General features: G+C 37.5%; 1 protein-coding gene across 6 annotated transcripts in view; it reads right to left on the bottom strand.

Annotated features, from left to right (window-relative positions):
* Nucleotides 1-1,029: 1,029 nt before the first annotated feature.
* Nucleotides 1,030-16,591, bottom strand: part of RC3H2 (ring finger and CCCH-type domains 2) — a 56,290-nt gene continuing 40,728 nt past the window's right edge. For 3 of the 6 annotated variants that reach the window (XM_023217210.2, XM_023217215.1, XM_023217214.1), the window contains 11 exons: nt 14,532-14,746; nt 13,285-13,718; nt 12,540-12,710; nt 10,373-10,519; nt 9,822-10,035; nt 9,164-9,248; nt 8,833-8,914; nt 8,600-8,734; nt 7,933-8,046; nt 7,685-7,833; nt 1,030-6,283 (listed from right to left, as the gene is read on the bottom strand). In XM_023217210.2, coding sequence (XP_023072978.1) covers nt 6,088-6,283; nt 7,685-7,833; nt 7,933-8,046; nt 8,600-8,734; nt 8,833-8,914; nt 9,164-9,248; nt 9,822-10,035; nt 10,373-10,519; nt 12,540-12,710; nt 13,285-13,718; nt 14,532-14,746 — 1,942 coding nt within the window. In that variant the 3' untranslated portion in view covers nt 1,030-6,087. The remainder of the gene's footprint in view (nt 6,284-7,684; nt 7,834-7,932; nt 8,047-8,599; nt 8,735-8,832; nt 8,915-9,163; nt 9,249-9,821; nt 10,036-10,372; nt 10,520-12,539; nt 12,711-13,284; nt 13,719-14,531; nt 14,747-16,591) is intronic. The other 3 variants (XM_023217211.2, XM_023217213.2, XM_023217212.2) reach the window with 3 other exon arrangements.

The raw sequence follows: 16,591 nt of genomic DNA, 5'->3' as shown, positions 1-16,591 counted from the left end.
TGGAGTGCAACAGCATGATCTCAGCTCACTGCAAGCTCTGCCTCCCAGGTTCATGCCATTCTCCTGCCTCAGCCTCCCGAGTAGCTGGGACTACAGGCACCCGCCACCACGCTTGGCTAATTTTTTGTACTTTTAGTATAGACAGGGTTTCACTGTGTTAGCCAGGATGGTCTCGATCTCCTGACCTTGTGATCCAACCGCCTCGGCCTCCCAAAATGCTGGGATTACAGGTGTGAACCACCTCGCCTAGCCTGTTTTTTCCTCTTTTCTATCCAAGATAGTACTTCAAGGAATGATCGTTCAAGATTGAGTGGGTTGTTGTGAAGGTAGAGTTGGAACTCAGGGTACTTCCTCTACTTATCTCTGCTTGGTGCAATGTCATGTACCTAAAAGTCCAGCCGGAGGTCATTTTACAGAGAAGCACTTCCTTTTGCTCACCACTGCCACTAACCCCTTAATTTCCTTTTGGAGTTTCCCTACACACTACATCAGAAGAATAGTTCACTGAATTATTCTAATTTGGCTTCTGATTTTCCATACTGTTTCTAGAGAAGAAACTCATGTTTCACAGACCTTTAACCTTACTGAACAGCGCAGAGGTTTAAAATATACCAGCTGAATGAATGAATAAAACCACCTGAGGACCAATAAAAATGGTGTCTAGACCAAGCCATTCTGCTGAGGTCCACAGAACTGTCTTCAAATTTCTATGATACATTGCTTTGTATTAGTTATGTATCTGTCCTGCTTTTCCCACTCGACAGTAAACTCAGTACTACCTGCATCCTCATCTCCCACACAGAAAGTGCTGTGTGTTGAATGAAGTGACTTGATAGAATTAAGGTATATCTCAACCTCCTTGAGTCTATTCATTTCTTTCAAACCCTTCCTTATGATATATAGATGAGGCAGGTAATCATTTAAATCTCAAGGAGTGGCCTGGTAGCTCTGTTAAGCCAAAAACTATGCCAAGAAAATCTAGATAACTAAAATATACCATAAACTTAATATTGACATTAAACAAACAACTTTTAAGGTGGACAAATAATTTTATTTTGTGCATGCAAATACATGTCAAGTACTGCAAACTTTTTCCATCAATTTTCTCTCAAACACTGAAAATCATGATGCTCTATTTTGTGAACAGCCAAAGCTAATATCTCTTCACTTCAGTGCTACAGCAAAAACACACAGAATTCACTCCTTGCTATTCACTATCATCACAACCCTCATTGTTCCATCTCTGCCCTCCCCCCATATACAGGCCTTATAAATCCTAGTCTTCCCCCATTTAATCCTATTCCTATAGCACAAAGGGAAACATTACGATTTGGAAATTCAAATTGAAATAAATGGAATAGAATTTATTCCCATATATATTCCCCATTTCATTGTACAGAATTATTTTAAATTATAGTTTTAAATAGAAGCTGAGTATATGCCTTAAAAATGAGCATTAAATCCATCTTAGAGATGGTGCCTGCTTTTTACATGATGGGTGTACACCATCTTTAATTTCATTTACATTTCAATCGAACAATAGATTTGCAAAGAAAATGTCTAATACAGACGTAAAAATATTCACACTAGAGCTTCACAATCGGTTGTACAATTGACAAACAGGCCTCTTTTCCCAAACTTTCCAGCTAAGCAAATTTATAAAATGTAATCAATGCAACAAGAAAAACATTTCTTTCACTTCCAGGGAAAAGAATATGCAATAAACAGTATAAATGCAGACAGCAGTTGCTGCAAGCTAACCACGATACTCCCAAGTGGCTGTACAGTGGATATGTGCAGTACAAATAAAAGCCACATGTGTTGTATCACAACTACAGTATAATTGTTTGCCCAGCTAAGAGAATGCATGCACTTCCATGCCTTGGGTTATAAAGTGAGGCCTAATTCTTGACAGGTTGATGGAATATGTGCAAATGACCTTGGCTTTTGGTACTAAGTGCAGCCAGTGTCTATGTTCCACTGGTTTGGGGATATTTTAAAAATTTTATTAAAAAAAAGAAAAAACTGCCAATTTTAGACTCAAGGAGAATAACTGCTCTTGGAGTAAAAATAAGACTCCACTCAAATGTGGGGTGTTTTGATCTGTGGCCTTGACGCCTTGTATTCCCTTGCCAGCAAAGGGATACAAGGAAGCCGCAGTATAAAGACGTTACTAGCAAACGTATTCAATTTATCCAGAAAATGGGATAGTCCTTGAGCATGTTCTTTTGTGTTCTGCTTGCAGAAGGGGTCCTTATGTAGAAGGAGTTACAGTAAGTGATCCCATCAAGCCTCTTCATTCATTAAAACAAAAGTTCTTCCAGGAAACCAATGCATAGTTGCAATGCAACTTTTCCCTTTAATGCTTAGTTATCAATACTGGTGACAGTCTGCTCAGAAAATGACTCAAAGAAGATAGGGAAGAAATACTCAGATTCAAAGGCGAAATCATATGCTGAATCTGGTTGTTATAAATTCCACCCCTGTTAACAAGACAACACAGGCTTTAATGTCTAAAATCCAAAAGCAAGCTAGATGGTTTTTAAAATAATTTTTCAAATGTTTAAATGATCCCATTTGAAATAACTACAAATTGCTGTGCATCCTGTAATTTTCTCAAGGCAGCATATAAAATTGGGATATGCTTTATATACTTAACTTCAACTTGAAATCTGAATGAAAGTGACTAGATCCATACAAATGGAAAATTTCAGTTCTTGCATAGGAAATTTCTTTTATTATCCTCTTACTAGAATAAATAGCTATGATGGGAGGGAAAAGTTAGTGCCACTGGCCTAATGAACTCCCTTTTTTTGAAAATTACAATGCACAACTTTCATGTATGACACTGGTTTATCACGTGGCATTGAACATAAGACATGGCAGCAAAGGCAAGGGAATCTGTTTTGTTCAGGTACCAAATAGAAAAAATATATATGTAACTTCCTCTGTATTCATAAAATGAAATGAAACCACAAAAAAACTGATGCTACAACCACAGTAACTGAATGGGGCACATGGACTTCAGAATGGAACTTAGAAATTAAAAAACAAAAACACAAAAAATGAAAGAAAATAACCACCACTTTCCTGCATTCCAGACCTCAGACTAGTTTTTCTGATTAGACAATAGGTAACATATGCAGTTTGGTTACCCCCATTACACATTTCCTCTCTTGTTGCTTTGTATCCTTTGATTCCAAATTTGTACATCACACCTTGTTGGTAAGAAGGCCAAATGACAGGAAATGCCTCAATTTTAAAAAGTCATATTCTAGGTCTGATTTGTAACATTTTCCTCAATGATATCAGTAGGTACCATTCTGAAGAAGGATCAGATGAACTGCCCTTTCTTCAAGTGGCAGAGAACCAATGGTTTTACTTCACATTAAACCCACCATGACAGACAGAAGGTGACCACTACACAGAGAATGGATGCAACACAGAATAATCTCAACACAGAAACAATTCCTATGTTGTTAGTGAAAAAGAGAGTAAGTTTTTAAGAACAGGGAGTTATTGTTTTATGGGATCACCTGCTGCAAGACAAGCATTACTTTAATATAAACGTTCTGAGACATACCAATAAGGTTGGCAGGTATATACATATACTGATGCAAATGTAATTTCACTGGACAAGTAGGCAAACATTTAAGCAGTTTATCCCAACCCCCTCCAGCAGAGCACAACCAAGTTTCAAAATTTCAATTTTAAAATTAAAAAGATAAGGTTAAATACACAAGATCAATTTATGTAGTATATATTCACCCTCAGAACGTGCTGAAGATGTTTTGTGTAGTTCTGTTGCACAGAGGGTTCTTTCCCTGAGGGCACATAAGGAGCTCTCAAACTGTTAATAGGTCTCTATTTTGTAACAAAATAGCAATTTTAAAATCTTAAAAAAAAATACATTACCTTCAACATGGAAGATCTCACTATTAAATATCCATGAAATAGACAGACTGGTTTGCATATCCTTTTTGGAATTACAAACAGCAAATAAAGTACATTGGAAGCATTTCAAATGTAAGAAGCACATATTTATAGAAAGGTTCTGATATAAATTATATAACAATCATGTTCCTGTAATATTCTAGGCTAATTTATAATGTCAGAAATAAGTTAATGTAACATGGTTTAAAACCCTTGTTCCTATTCATTTCAGGTTACAGAGTGAAATAAATAAAATGTCTTTATAGGGATGGGGAGCACTGGCCATGGCAAAAAGGTACAGTACTAACCAAAGGAAACTAAGTCAAGGCTACTGTGCTGTTGTTATGCTACAAACAAACATCTTCATACATTTGAGTATTAAATAAATGTGTAAGATCTTCCATACTGATACCAGAATATCAAAACTACCCCTTTGTTTCTCAGGTATATTTACAACTTATCAGTCACCTTATGAGCATGTTCATTAAGACATGTATCAAACACCAGTATTTACTCATTCTAATCAAGAAATTTCAGGGAAATGTCAACCCTCCCGCCCCTGGAAATGTGCACAAAACTTTTTATCAAAATCTTATCTGATACAATGCTGTGGTTTTGTAAAACAACTAAATAGCTCAGACGACCAATAACATGATCCTGTTTAAGCATCTTGCTAGCAGGAAAAGCCCTTACATACAGTACACCTGGTGAAAGATCAGCTTGGCTTAAAATATTCCAGTACAATTTTCAGAGTAAACAACTTCACAGAAGTTAATTAAAAAAATAATAATAAAAGTCAAACTAATCTTAAAGAAACAAAAGAAAAACAGATAAACTATAGGTAAAGATCACCAGGAAGGAATGCCCAGCTTTTCTTTTCAAATGTTGACTGAAATTTAGGTTTCAATACAATACCTCCCACAAATCTGAGACATGACTGGTTGAACACATTGTATACTTTCAGATGCCAAGTCGAAACCATTTCAGTCACATTTTAGCAAGGCAGAAATTATTCACGTTTCTAAGTATGAATAAATGTTAGCCAATGTTCTACTATTACATGGTTCATAGTCTTATCAACCTAACAGTCAAAAAACAAGAAAAACTAAATCCCAACATGAAGTAACAATAAACAATATTTAACCAAGATAATGCAATGAACATCCAAATTAATTAGTTTAAATTAAAAACCCAGCAATACCATCTTGTTAGTCAGTGCAAACGCTACATACAGGGTTTTCTCAAGAAAGCTGAAAGCACCTGATTCTTTTGCCAAGTCATCAGATTCAATAATGTACAGGCTTAAATCTGCATTTTAAAAAACTGCCATTACATTAGTGCATAATTTATCAAAATTGTAAAAACGATTCTGCATAACTTAGGAGAATTTAATATCTAGTACATCAGCTGAAAGACTTAGGCACTTGGTTATATTTTTAATTAATTACTTCAACAAGTAGCCTGTGTATAAATATTAACAAAGCAGAAACTACTCTTGAAAAATGGAAAATTAAAAAAAAATTATATGCTACAGATAAAAGCACTGCACCACACTCCTACATATAATGCAGTAAAGAAAGCTGTATATAACCCTGTAAAATTCTATGGTAAGAACATCTAACTCCACTCTTCAAAATTAAAAAAAGAAAAAGAAATCCATGCAAAGTTCCATGAAAAAGATAAATAAAGCAGCTGGAATGAGATGGAAACTTCTCTCAGTGAAACATAAAATAGAAATAAATAAGTTAACTAAGTCTACTTTCACTAGATGTATCATTGTAGGATCCTGCTAGTTTAATAACTGAGTTGTTAATTTTCTATAGAAGCCATTTAAAATAGGAAATGGCTCAGTTACTGCACCGGATTGCTACAAACTCATAAAAAGCTGCTTGAAGCTTAAGTTAAATGTTGTCCAAATTCCAATCACTTCTGGAAAGTGAACATGTTACCCTAGTAAAGTAAATTTTCTTTTTTTTTTTTTCATAATGCTAATGCAAGAGGGCTTGAAGTATCAAAGAGTCCACAGGAAATGGATGCCCCCAGTAATATCTTTTTTTAAAAAAAATATACATTATATAATATATATTATATATATAAAAAGCTAGTGTAAATGCTTCCATGGTGTGGTCACAAATTTGAAAGATGAACCTCCTTTCAGCTGTTAACCATCTTCCCATTTGCAACAGGTTTTAAAAAGTCGTTTTTATCTTCAGACATAACATGAGTTTTCAGAATGAGGTTGCCAACACTGACAGATGTGGTGATGGGGAGGCAACTTGCATTGCTAATAGACACTGGGAGTGGCTGGCTAAAGCAAGAAGTTACCGGCAGAATTGTTTTTTGTTCCTCCCTGAGAAAAAAGAAATGACATTAAAAACAAGTTAGCTTTAAGTGAAAACTTTTAAGGGTAACTATACGTACTTAAGGAAAGCTACATCAAACTTTAGGAATCCCTAGCAAAGAGATGTCTTTATCACTAGAAGTATCAGAAGTAACTAGAAAAGTCCTACTTTCCTTTTTTGAGAGTCTCCCTCTGTTGCCCAGGCTGGAGTGCAGTGGCATGATCTCGGCTCACTGCAACTTCCGCCTCCTGGGTTCAAGCAATTCTCCTGCCTCAGCCTCCCAAGTAGCTGGAATTACAGGCGTGTACCACCACACCCAGCTATTTTGTATTTTTAGTAGAGACGGGGTTTCACCATGTTGGCTGGTCTAGAACTCCTGACCTCAAATGATCCGCCTGCCTTGGCCTCCCAGAGTGCTGGGATTACAGGCGTGAGCCACTACTCCTGGCCTGAAACGTTCTATTTTCCAAAAGTTATGATAAAAATTAAAATACTAGTTAGTTTAAGGCCAAACTATTACGTTGAAGATTTAAGCCCATATTTTGGGCAGTAATTATTCCAAATGGCAGTATTATAGCCAAGAAAATATATATATATATTTATATATAATATATATTATAAATATATATTTATAATATATTTTATATATATTACTATATAATAAAAATATTTTATATATATTTTTTTTTCTTGGCTATAATACTGCCATTTGGAATAATTACTGCCCAAAATATGGGCTTAAATCGTCAACGTAATAGTTTGTATGGCCTTAAACTATATATATATATATTTTTTTGTCTCAGTCTGTCGCCCAGGCTGGAGTGCAGTATCACGATCTTGGCTCACTGCAACCTCCGCCTCCCGGGTTCAAGCAATTCTCTTGCCTCAGCCTCCCAAGCAGCTGAGACTACAGGTACCTGTCACTATGCCCGGCTTTTTTGTATTTTTATAGAGACAGGGTTTCACTATGTTGGCCAGGGTGGTCTTGAACTCCTGACCTTGTGATCCACCCGCCTCAGCCTTCCAAAGTGCTGGGATTACAGCCATGAGCCACTGCACCCAGCCTAGCCGAGAAAATCTTAACATGATTTTCAAAAAGAGAAACTATTAATCCAGGTTTTCATTCTCCATTTTGTAGTCTAGAAATTTGGCAACCAGATTAAAGAAGCATAACCTGATGCTGGAACACAGATTAACTTTATCTCAACAAAAAGCAAGTTTCAGGCTACCAAAATGGACTGCTTTGTTAGTTCAATTTTACTTTTCCTCCCCTCAAAATCCAGACGGACCAAATCATTGCCCACAAAAGGTCTTCCCCTTACAGCATCAAGCCAAAAATGAATTTAACATTGTTTTCTCTTTATTATGTCCTATGCCCACTGTTGATGAATTTTCTGTCTAACACTCACAGAATCACATGGTCTTCACCTAAACTCTGTTTCTTCTGCTTTGGTGGCTCCTTTTGGTGCTGCTGCACTGGATGCCCATTTTCCACTGCCGTTCCATTTAGCAACTGATCATTTTGAGAACTGATACCAAGCTGTATGTCCAGGATCTCCTAAGAAAATAAAATGTGAATCCTTCAGTATCGAAGTATTTTATACTTTTAAATTTTCAATCGAACAAAGCCTCTCAATTATCTAATTGTGGCACTTACTTCAATTGGTTCACTTTGTCCATCAGGTTCATCAGTATCAAGTGCTGAAAGCTCTAACTCGATATCCCTATCAGGTTTAGTATCTGTTGCATCTTCTGTATAATCACTCTGTAACTAAGAAAAATACTGATTTTATACCTGTGGAACCTGGGGCTTCCCTTTTAAATTAAAATAAAAAATCCCAATAATCAGCCAGATACGGTGGCTCACACCTGTAATCCTAGCACTTTGGGAAGGTGAGGCGAGCAGATCACTTGAGGTCAGGAGTTCAAGACCAGCAACATGGTGAAACCCTGTCTCTACTAAAAATAGAAAAATTAGCTGGGCATGGTGGTGGGTGCCTGTAATCCCAGCTACTTGGGAGGCAGGAGAATCACTTGAACCTGAGAGCCAGAGGCTGCAGTGAACTGAGATTGTGCCACTATACTCTAGGCAATAGTACAAGATTCCATCTCCAAAAAAAAAAAAAAAAATTCCAATGATCTAGTTAAAGAATTATTTAAGAAATCTAGGACTACAATTTTATTTCTATTATGAGTTTTAAAAGCAATCGATCATCCATCAGAGATATAGGCACACCAAAATACACTCAGTAATGGTATAACCAATATGCAGCAGCAGAAAACAAATACATTAAGCATGAAGCCGAAAGATTCAGTTTCTTTACCTCTCCATTTCTTAGTTCAATTTCCTTGCTTAAAAGGTTTAAGGTAAGGTGACGGCCTTCATCCAGGGAATTCCACTTCTGTTGCATGGCCAAAGCATTGGCCTCTCTCTGAAGAAGTAATGAGTTGCTCTTGGCCTATATGACGAGGAAAGAAAAGTAAAATCAGCTTCCAACCATAGCTTTCAACTGGCATTCTATTTTTTAAAAATTCATGGCTAAGTTACAGAGCCTACCTGTTGAAGTTCAAGGCTCAAAAGGTCCCCAGTACTGGAATGCTTTCTATGACCAGATAAATCAGTAACAATGAATCTGTCCCTTTAAAGAGAAATATGTTTACTGTAATAAAAGTTAAGTCAATGAAGCAACAAAAGCAGTAATAACCATATGTTTTATGTGACAGATCAACCCTGAAAACTTCAGTCATTCCAAATTTAAATGCAAATATTTTTCAGAAATTTGTTACATAGCTCAGACACATTTCATGAACTGGGGGTAGGATGTGTACTCTTAAGATACATACAAGTCTGAGAATGGAGAATCCTATAGAATTAAGAAAAACGTTACCTTTCAATATAGTGTGCTGATGATGTGGCCTCGTTGCCATATGAACTCCACCTTGAATCAACAGCATTGACATAAGGGCCATAATCTACAGACATGTAGAATGAAACAATGGTCAAAAAAGTGACAAATTAGTGTACTGATATGAATGTATACTTCTCAAAATAGATCTGTACTTTATCGCACTAGCCATATGATGCTGGTTAAACCACCTAATTCTGAGTTTCCCATGGTTGTTAAATGGAGGGAAATGTTTTCCATCTCACAAGCTGGGGATTAAAAAGCATAGTGCTTAGGACAGGCACAGTGGCTGACACCTGTAATTTCAGCACTTTGGGAGGCTGAGGCAGGTGGATCACATGAGGCCAGGAGTTCCAGACCAGCCTGGCCAACATGGTGAAACTAAAATACAAAATACTCTCTACTAAAAATACAAAAATTAGCCAGGCGTGGTGGTGCACATCTGTAATCCCAGCTACTTTAGAGTTGAGGCAGGAGAATCACTTGAACCCAGGACACAGGTTGCAGTGAGCCGAGATCGCACCACTGCACTCCAGTCTGGGCAACAGAGTGAGACTCTGTCTCAATTAAAAAAAAAAAAGAAGAAGAAGAAGCATAGTGCTTAGAACATATCAGGCTAGGTATTATCTAAATGGATTACCTGACACACTGATGGGCTTAGTCGCACTTCCCTGGGAAGCAGTGGCCTGGACAGGATCTGTGGTATGGTAACCTGTACGGGAAGATCTGGAAATTGCACCCCATTTTGAGATGATGGGTCCATCACTAAAGGGAATTATTGGATCTTCTTCTTTTGTCCTTCTCTGAGTTTCAAATAAATGTACTCTTCTCTTAACATCGCCACTGTCCAGGTCCTGTGTAAACCAAAGAAAATCAATAAAAGGACTGTTGGGTATTACTTCAGCTAGTAAATATACGCTATCAAAAGACATGTAACTAGGTTTTTTGGTTAATTTAAAACTAGCTCTAGACTCAATGATAATCCAACAAACTACCATTAAACCACCAATGTTCAAATAATCTAAACATTAAATACAATTTATTTCAGACTTACCTAAATATAACCCTGCTGCTACTAATGAGTTATAAGGCAACAATATGAACGAATGAATAGAAAACATTCATTCTACAACGTGAGTGAACATGCATCATCTCTCACCTCCAACCCCTGCAACCCCAGCAAAATCATACCATTAACACAGCATTTGAATTAGCAATTACATCTTTGGGCTCTGAATCAATGGCATTTATACAGGAGCCTATGGTGCCACAAGACCAGGGAGAATAATGGGAAAGATGATCTTCTTCAAATTTTGTACCACTCACACTCTCTGAGAACTGGTTAAAAAAAAATAAATAAATAAAGCCAATTAGTAAGAAGCTTAAATTTACAAGCTTGTAACTAATATAAAGGAACTATTATAGAATTCAGAGGACTTCATAGCAAACAATTACACTCTTTCAATAACTAATATAAAAAACTGTAATAAGCAACAAATGGTATTTTTACAATAGAAAATGGCATGCTTTCCCTTTTCACTTTGTCCTTTAAGTGCTCATATGGAACATTTGACTAATACTATCAAAACCAATTAACAAACATTTATAGTATGCTACTAACATGGTATGGGGTGCTCCAAGAAAAAAAAAAGTAAGAGAAAACAAATACATAGATACACAGAGAGATCACAGTCCATATCCTAAAGAAGTTTATAATTTTCTTTTTTCTTTTGAGACAGGGTCTCATTCCTACCGCCCAGGCTAACGTGCAGTGGGGTGATCCCAGCTCACTGCAGCCTCGACTTCCCAGGCTCAAGTGATTTTCCCAGCTCAGCTTCCCAAGTAGCTGGGACTATAGGCATGCGTCACTATGCCCAGACAATTTTTTGTATTTTTAATAGAGATGAAGTTTTGCCATATTGCCTAGGCTGGTATCAAACTCCTGGGCTCAAGCAATCCACCCACCTCGATCTTCCAAAGTGCTGGGATTATAGGCATGAGCCACTACACCAAGCTGAGTTTATAATTTTCTTGAGAAAAAGAATGACATGTGCAAATAAGGGAATATAACTGATAAATTATGCAGTATCAAATAACAAAAGGAATTCAGAGAAGGCTCTGGAGCTAAAGGGGAAATGAATAAATTTTAAAGGGACTGTGAATAAGGAATACTTATAGGACCAGAATACTAAAGTTATAAGAATCATTAAATCTACTTTACTAATTTTTCAGATAAAAAAATTCAAGGCCAAAAAACTTTTCTCAAGTCAAACTCAGCAGATCTGGGTCTCAGGGAAATACTCACTTTCTGAAGCATACATTGTATACCAAAAAAGAAAACAGAAGTGGCATCTAGCAAGCAAGTGGCAGCTCTGTCACTCTGTAGTCAACATATTTACCTGCTTTGAAGAAGTCTAAGTTTGACAAGACCAATTTGGATCTAGTTTAAAATTTCAATGCTTTATTGAAATATTTATGGGTTAAAAAATACAATGCCTAGAATTACCTCAAAACAATTCAGTGGGAAGAGGGGGTACAAATAAGATAGTACTGACTGAGTTGATAACTATGGAACCTGGGTGTTGGGTACATGGAGTTTATCATATTATTCTCTCTATACTTGTATATGTTTGAAATTTTTATAATGAAAATATTTAAAAAATTTTAATATCAGAACTTCTAGGGGTGGGGAATAAACCAGAAAAAACTTAAAAAAGAAATTAATGGTTTACTCTAAATATAACAGTACTGAAAACACCAGATTAAATTAAAATCATCCTGGTACAACAACTTATCTTGTAATGCCAAGAAAAATAATTAACAGTGATGTAAAGAGCATAAATAATACTGTAGGTATTTCTGCATCTCTTATGAAGTAGTGAAGAAATATCTCAGACAGCACAGGATTCAAACCCCAGCTATTTACAGCTGAAAGATCTTGGGCAAATTACTTCTGTAAGTAAGATTCCTACCCTGTAAAATATAGAAAATACCTGCCCCCTAAGGTTTTTGTGAGAATTAAATAAAATAGCTTTATGCAAATGCTTAGTACAGTGTTGGCATGAGTAGGTGCTCAATAAATGATAGATATAAGTCACACTATTAATAAAAAACCATAAAATAATTATACTACTGGAAAGATTTTGAATTCCTGGTAAAGGACTATGCCTTAACAGTCTTCAGAGTCTCATAACACCTAGCCGTCGTGCATATATATTCAGTGTTTATTGAACTAAACTCAACTGCACACCAAACCACTGCAAAATATCCAACATAGCTATTCCTGGCTTGAATGCGTAATTTGAAGTCAGCTGTTTGACCTATCCCTGCAACATTAAGTAATTAAAACCTTTCTTACATCCGCACGGAAGTCTACACTGAATAGAGGAGAAGGTGGTGTTGGTGACTGTGTTGCCACAGGAAGAGTTGAAGAGACAAGAGGTGCTTTCTGAGTGTGGTACTGTGCCCACTGATCTGGCTTTCTTCTTATCTGCTCCTCGCAACTGGTCTTCAAATGACCACAAGGTTCCTAATGGGGGATAAAAGAAACAATCTTAATCATCTAGGGAGTGGTGAATAAGTTTAACTGTGTGGAAATGATGTAAACAGTTTATGATATTGTTGGGATAAAAAAATACAGCAGGGAAAGTCACCCTAGTCTATTCTCCATATACTTAAAAAAAAAAAGGTTAATATTTATTCAACTGATGTTAAAAGCAGAATCTGAGCATTCAATTTTCTTGTTTAGGAAAGTCATTTGTATGTATGTGGTGATACTGAAAAAAGGCCCTAACCTTGTATTTTTAAGATTTTTCTACTTTCCCAACAATTACCTATCCGAACACAACATTTATTGAGCATTAACATGTATGAGGCCCAGTTCTAAGAGGTTTGATTTTCTGATTTAATTCTCACAACAGCCTTATGAGGTAGGTACTACTATTATTTCCATCAAACGAATGAAAGAACTGAGGCATAGTGAGGTCAAGTAACTTCCTTAAGTCACACAATTATTAAGTGAAGGAGCCAGGATATATACCTGGGTGGTTTGACTCCAGACACTGAGCTCTTAATGACTACATTATGGTACCATCTTCACTTACCCTTGGTAAAGGCACAGTTGTCCTTGGCTCACTTGGTGGCTGACAAGCCACCGAATAATATCCATCTAATGAGTTATATCTTTCCCGCAAAGATGTCTGATAGACAGATGAGTGCATCACATCCATTGGAGGTAAAGAATTGCTTCTAATAATGTCATCTCGTTGGTACATAGGTGGGCGCCAGATGCGCCTGCTGTCATACACAGGAGCATACATTCCAGAAGGTACTGGAGGAACTGGTCCATACGGCTGCGGAGGAGGAGGTTGGTAAGGAGAAGAATTCATTCGATCTCGAGGGGAAAATGTACTGTAATGATCGGCATATGGCATGGAAGCAGGTGGGAGGGAGGACTCTGGAACATTATTGGACCTCACAAAGCGAGGAACACAGGGAGCCACACCAGCTGGTACCGTTGGAGGTGGTGGATAGTATCCTTGAAAATTGGAAAGAGGAATATTTAATGTAATCTTCGTACAATCCAACATTTTATAATGGCTTAAATCTAAGGCAGCCCTTAATGCAGGAATATATAATATGCTTTGAACCTTACCTTACCCTGCTTTATAAAGCTTTATACCTGGCTTTTTCTTTTATTTTTTAGTAGAGACAGGGTCTTGCTATGATGCAAGCCCAGGCTGGTCTCAAACTCCTGGGCTCATGCAATTCTCCTGGGCCTCCCAAAGTGCTGGGATTACAGGTGTGAGCTACCACAGCTGACCAGAAGCTACATATTTTCAAGATACCACTATATGAAAATCATTAACGTTCAATACTTTGCTAAAGTGCTCCTCAAAACACATGACAGAACTATTAACAGATGGCTGGTAAATATCCTTCCAGGGCATCTATTGCCACTGGTTTTGGATTAAATAGTTACATCACTGATTTTTATTAACCTTTTTGGGAGCAGACGTTAAAGACCTCTTTCAAAATCTATGTGAGTTGTTCACTCTCTTTCCAAAATTGTACATAAGCATACATAAATAAAACATTTTTTTACATCATTTCAGGGGACTTACAGAAAATCCCCTAAAGTTCATTCCTGACCCTATATTTGATTTGTAGGAATAACAACCTTAAAGCTGTTAGTATTTAGAAGCACAGATCCTTGGGGAAGGAAAATAACTTATGAGTCATATGGTCAAAAGGATTAATTTTTTAAATGTAGACATTCTAGAACTATTCACTCATTTATCTAAGGGAAACAATGTTTCTTTTTTTCTTAGAATCGTCTAAAATTACTCACCTGTCTGTGGGTACTGTGGGACTTCAAAGGGTATCTGAGTCCTTGGATCTTGAAAATACTGAATGTTTTCAGAATGTGGAGGATATACTGGTACTCTAGTTAGAAATGGGCTGGATTTTTGAGGCACAGAATTCAGCTCTGTTCCAACATTAGAGGGCCCAGCTGAGGTAGCTGCTACATTACTTACAGGAGTCTTGGGTGGAGAACCAATTTTACTAGAGAGAAAATTTAACAAAGGGCAAAGGATAAAATCACTGTCTATGACTGTCCTCCTTAGTAGAAATTTTTAATAAAATTACATTCTGAAACCACTAATAGAAAACACTGCAGATATTGCCACTTTGACAAATAAGGCAATGAATTTCACTGCCACCTTACACAGCTAATTTACATAATCATGGTAACAGATGTCATATTCCTGTGTGGGCCACAGGGAATAAAAATGATTCCCAGATATTAACGTGACTCATTAGTCACTATTTACTCATTTTTTTTTTTTTTGAGACAGGGTGTCACTCTGTCACCCAGGCTGGAGTGCACTGGCACAATCACAATGACAGTTTACTGCAGCCTTGACCTCCTAGGCTTAAGCAATCCTCCCACCTCAGCCTCCCAAGCAGATGGGACTACAAGTGCATGCCACCACACTCGGCTAAGTTTTAATTTTTTTGTAGAGATGGGGTCTAGATTTGTTGTTCAGGAGGGTCTCAAACTTCTAGGCTCAGGCAATTCTCCCACCTCGGCCTCACAAAGTGCTGGGATTACAGGCATGAGCCACCATGCCCGGCCATTACTCATTCTTTAAGCAAACATTTTTCTCTACTTAAGGTTAAAAAAAAGAAAATTCTGTTCAACAAGTTCTCAACCAAAATAATATAGTCCATTAGTAGAACTTTTTGGGACAAAGAAAACAGACATGGTAAGAGAGGGTTATTTTCTATGAGGAGTTAAATTAGCTGAACTATAAACTCCTTGAGGAAAGGCCACTTTTATTTTGATAACTCCTATATCTCCAGCACCTAAAACAGTTCCTGGAACAGAGTAGGCACTTGGTAAATATTTGTCAGACAAATAAAACAGTTCCTGGCATGCAGTAGGTACTCAGTAAACACCTGCTGGGTGAATGAAATGGTAACTCATTAAATTGAGGCAAAACACACCAACCTTTTATTATTATTATTTTTAACACAAAAGAATTTTCTTGGTTGAGTCACTAAGTAATCAGCTCGAAAGGATGTTATGGCTTTCTTAACTCCTTTTAAGAAGTCAAATTTTGGACGGGCACGGTGGCTCATGCCTGTAATTCCAGCACTCTGGGAGAGGCTGAGGCAGGCGGATCAACTGAGGTTGGGAATCTGCGAGCAGCCTGACCAACATGGAGACACCCCGTCTCTAATAAAAATACTAAACTAGCCTGGTGTGGTGGTGCATGTCTGTAATCCCAGCTACTTGGGAGGCTGAGGCAGGAGAATCACTTGAACCCAGGAGGTGGAGCTTGTGGTGAGCCGAGATCGCGCCATTGCACTCCAGCCCAGGCAACAAGAGTGAAACTTCGTCTCAAAAAAAAAAAAAAAAAAAAGTCAAATTTTGACAGAGCTTTAGATATGTGATGACTGCAGAACACGATTGTGTTAATTATGCAGGAACTCAATACACTGCATCTCAACCAGATTAGAGGGTTTTTTCTCAAATTAGAACAATCATTTTAAAGGTAGGGTATAGGCCGGGCGCGGTGGCTCACGCCTGTAATCCCAGCACTTTGGGAGGCCGAGACAGGCTCATTACGAGGTCAGGAGATGGAGACCATCCTGGCTAACATGGTGAAACCCCATCTCTACTAAAAATACATTTTAAAAAATTAGCCGGGCGTGGTGGCGGGTGCCTGTAGTCCCAGCTACAAGGGAGGCTAAGGCAGGAGAATGGTGTGAACCCGGGAAGTGGAGCTTGCAGTGAGTGGAGATCGCGCCACTGCACTCCAGCCTGGGCGACAGAGCAAGACTCCGTCTCAAAAAAAAAAAAAAAAAAAGTAGGGTATAAAGAAAAAGGTACATGGGCTGCCT

Source organism: Piliocolobus tephrosceles, chromosome 14 (genome assembly GCF_002776525.5).
Source record: "Piliocolobus tephrosceles isolate RC106 chromosome 14, ASM277652v3, whole genome shotgun sequence".
Taxonomy (NCBI): domain Eukaryota; kingdom Metazoa; phylum Chordata; class Mammalia; order Primates; family Cercopithecidae; genus Piliocolobus; species Piliocolobus tephrosceles.
Note: the sequence above shows the minus strand (reverse complement) of the source record. Positions and strands in the feature narration are given on the sequence as shown.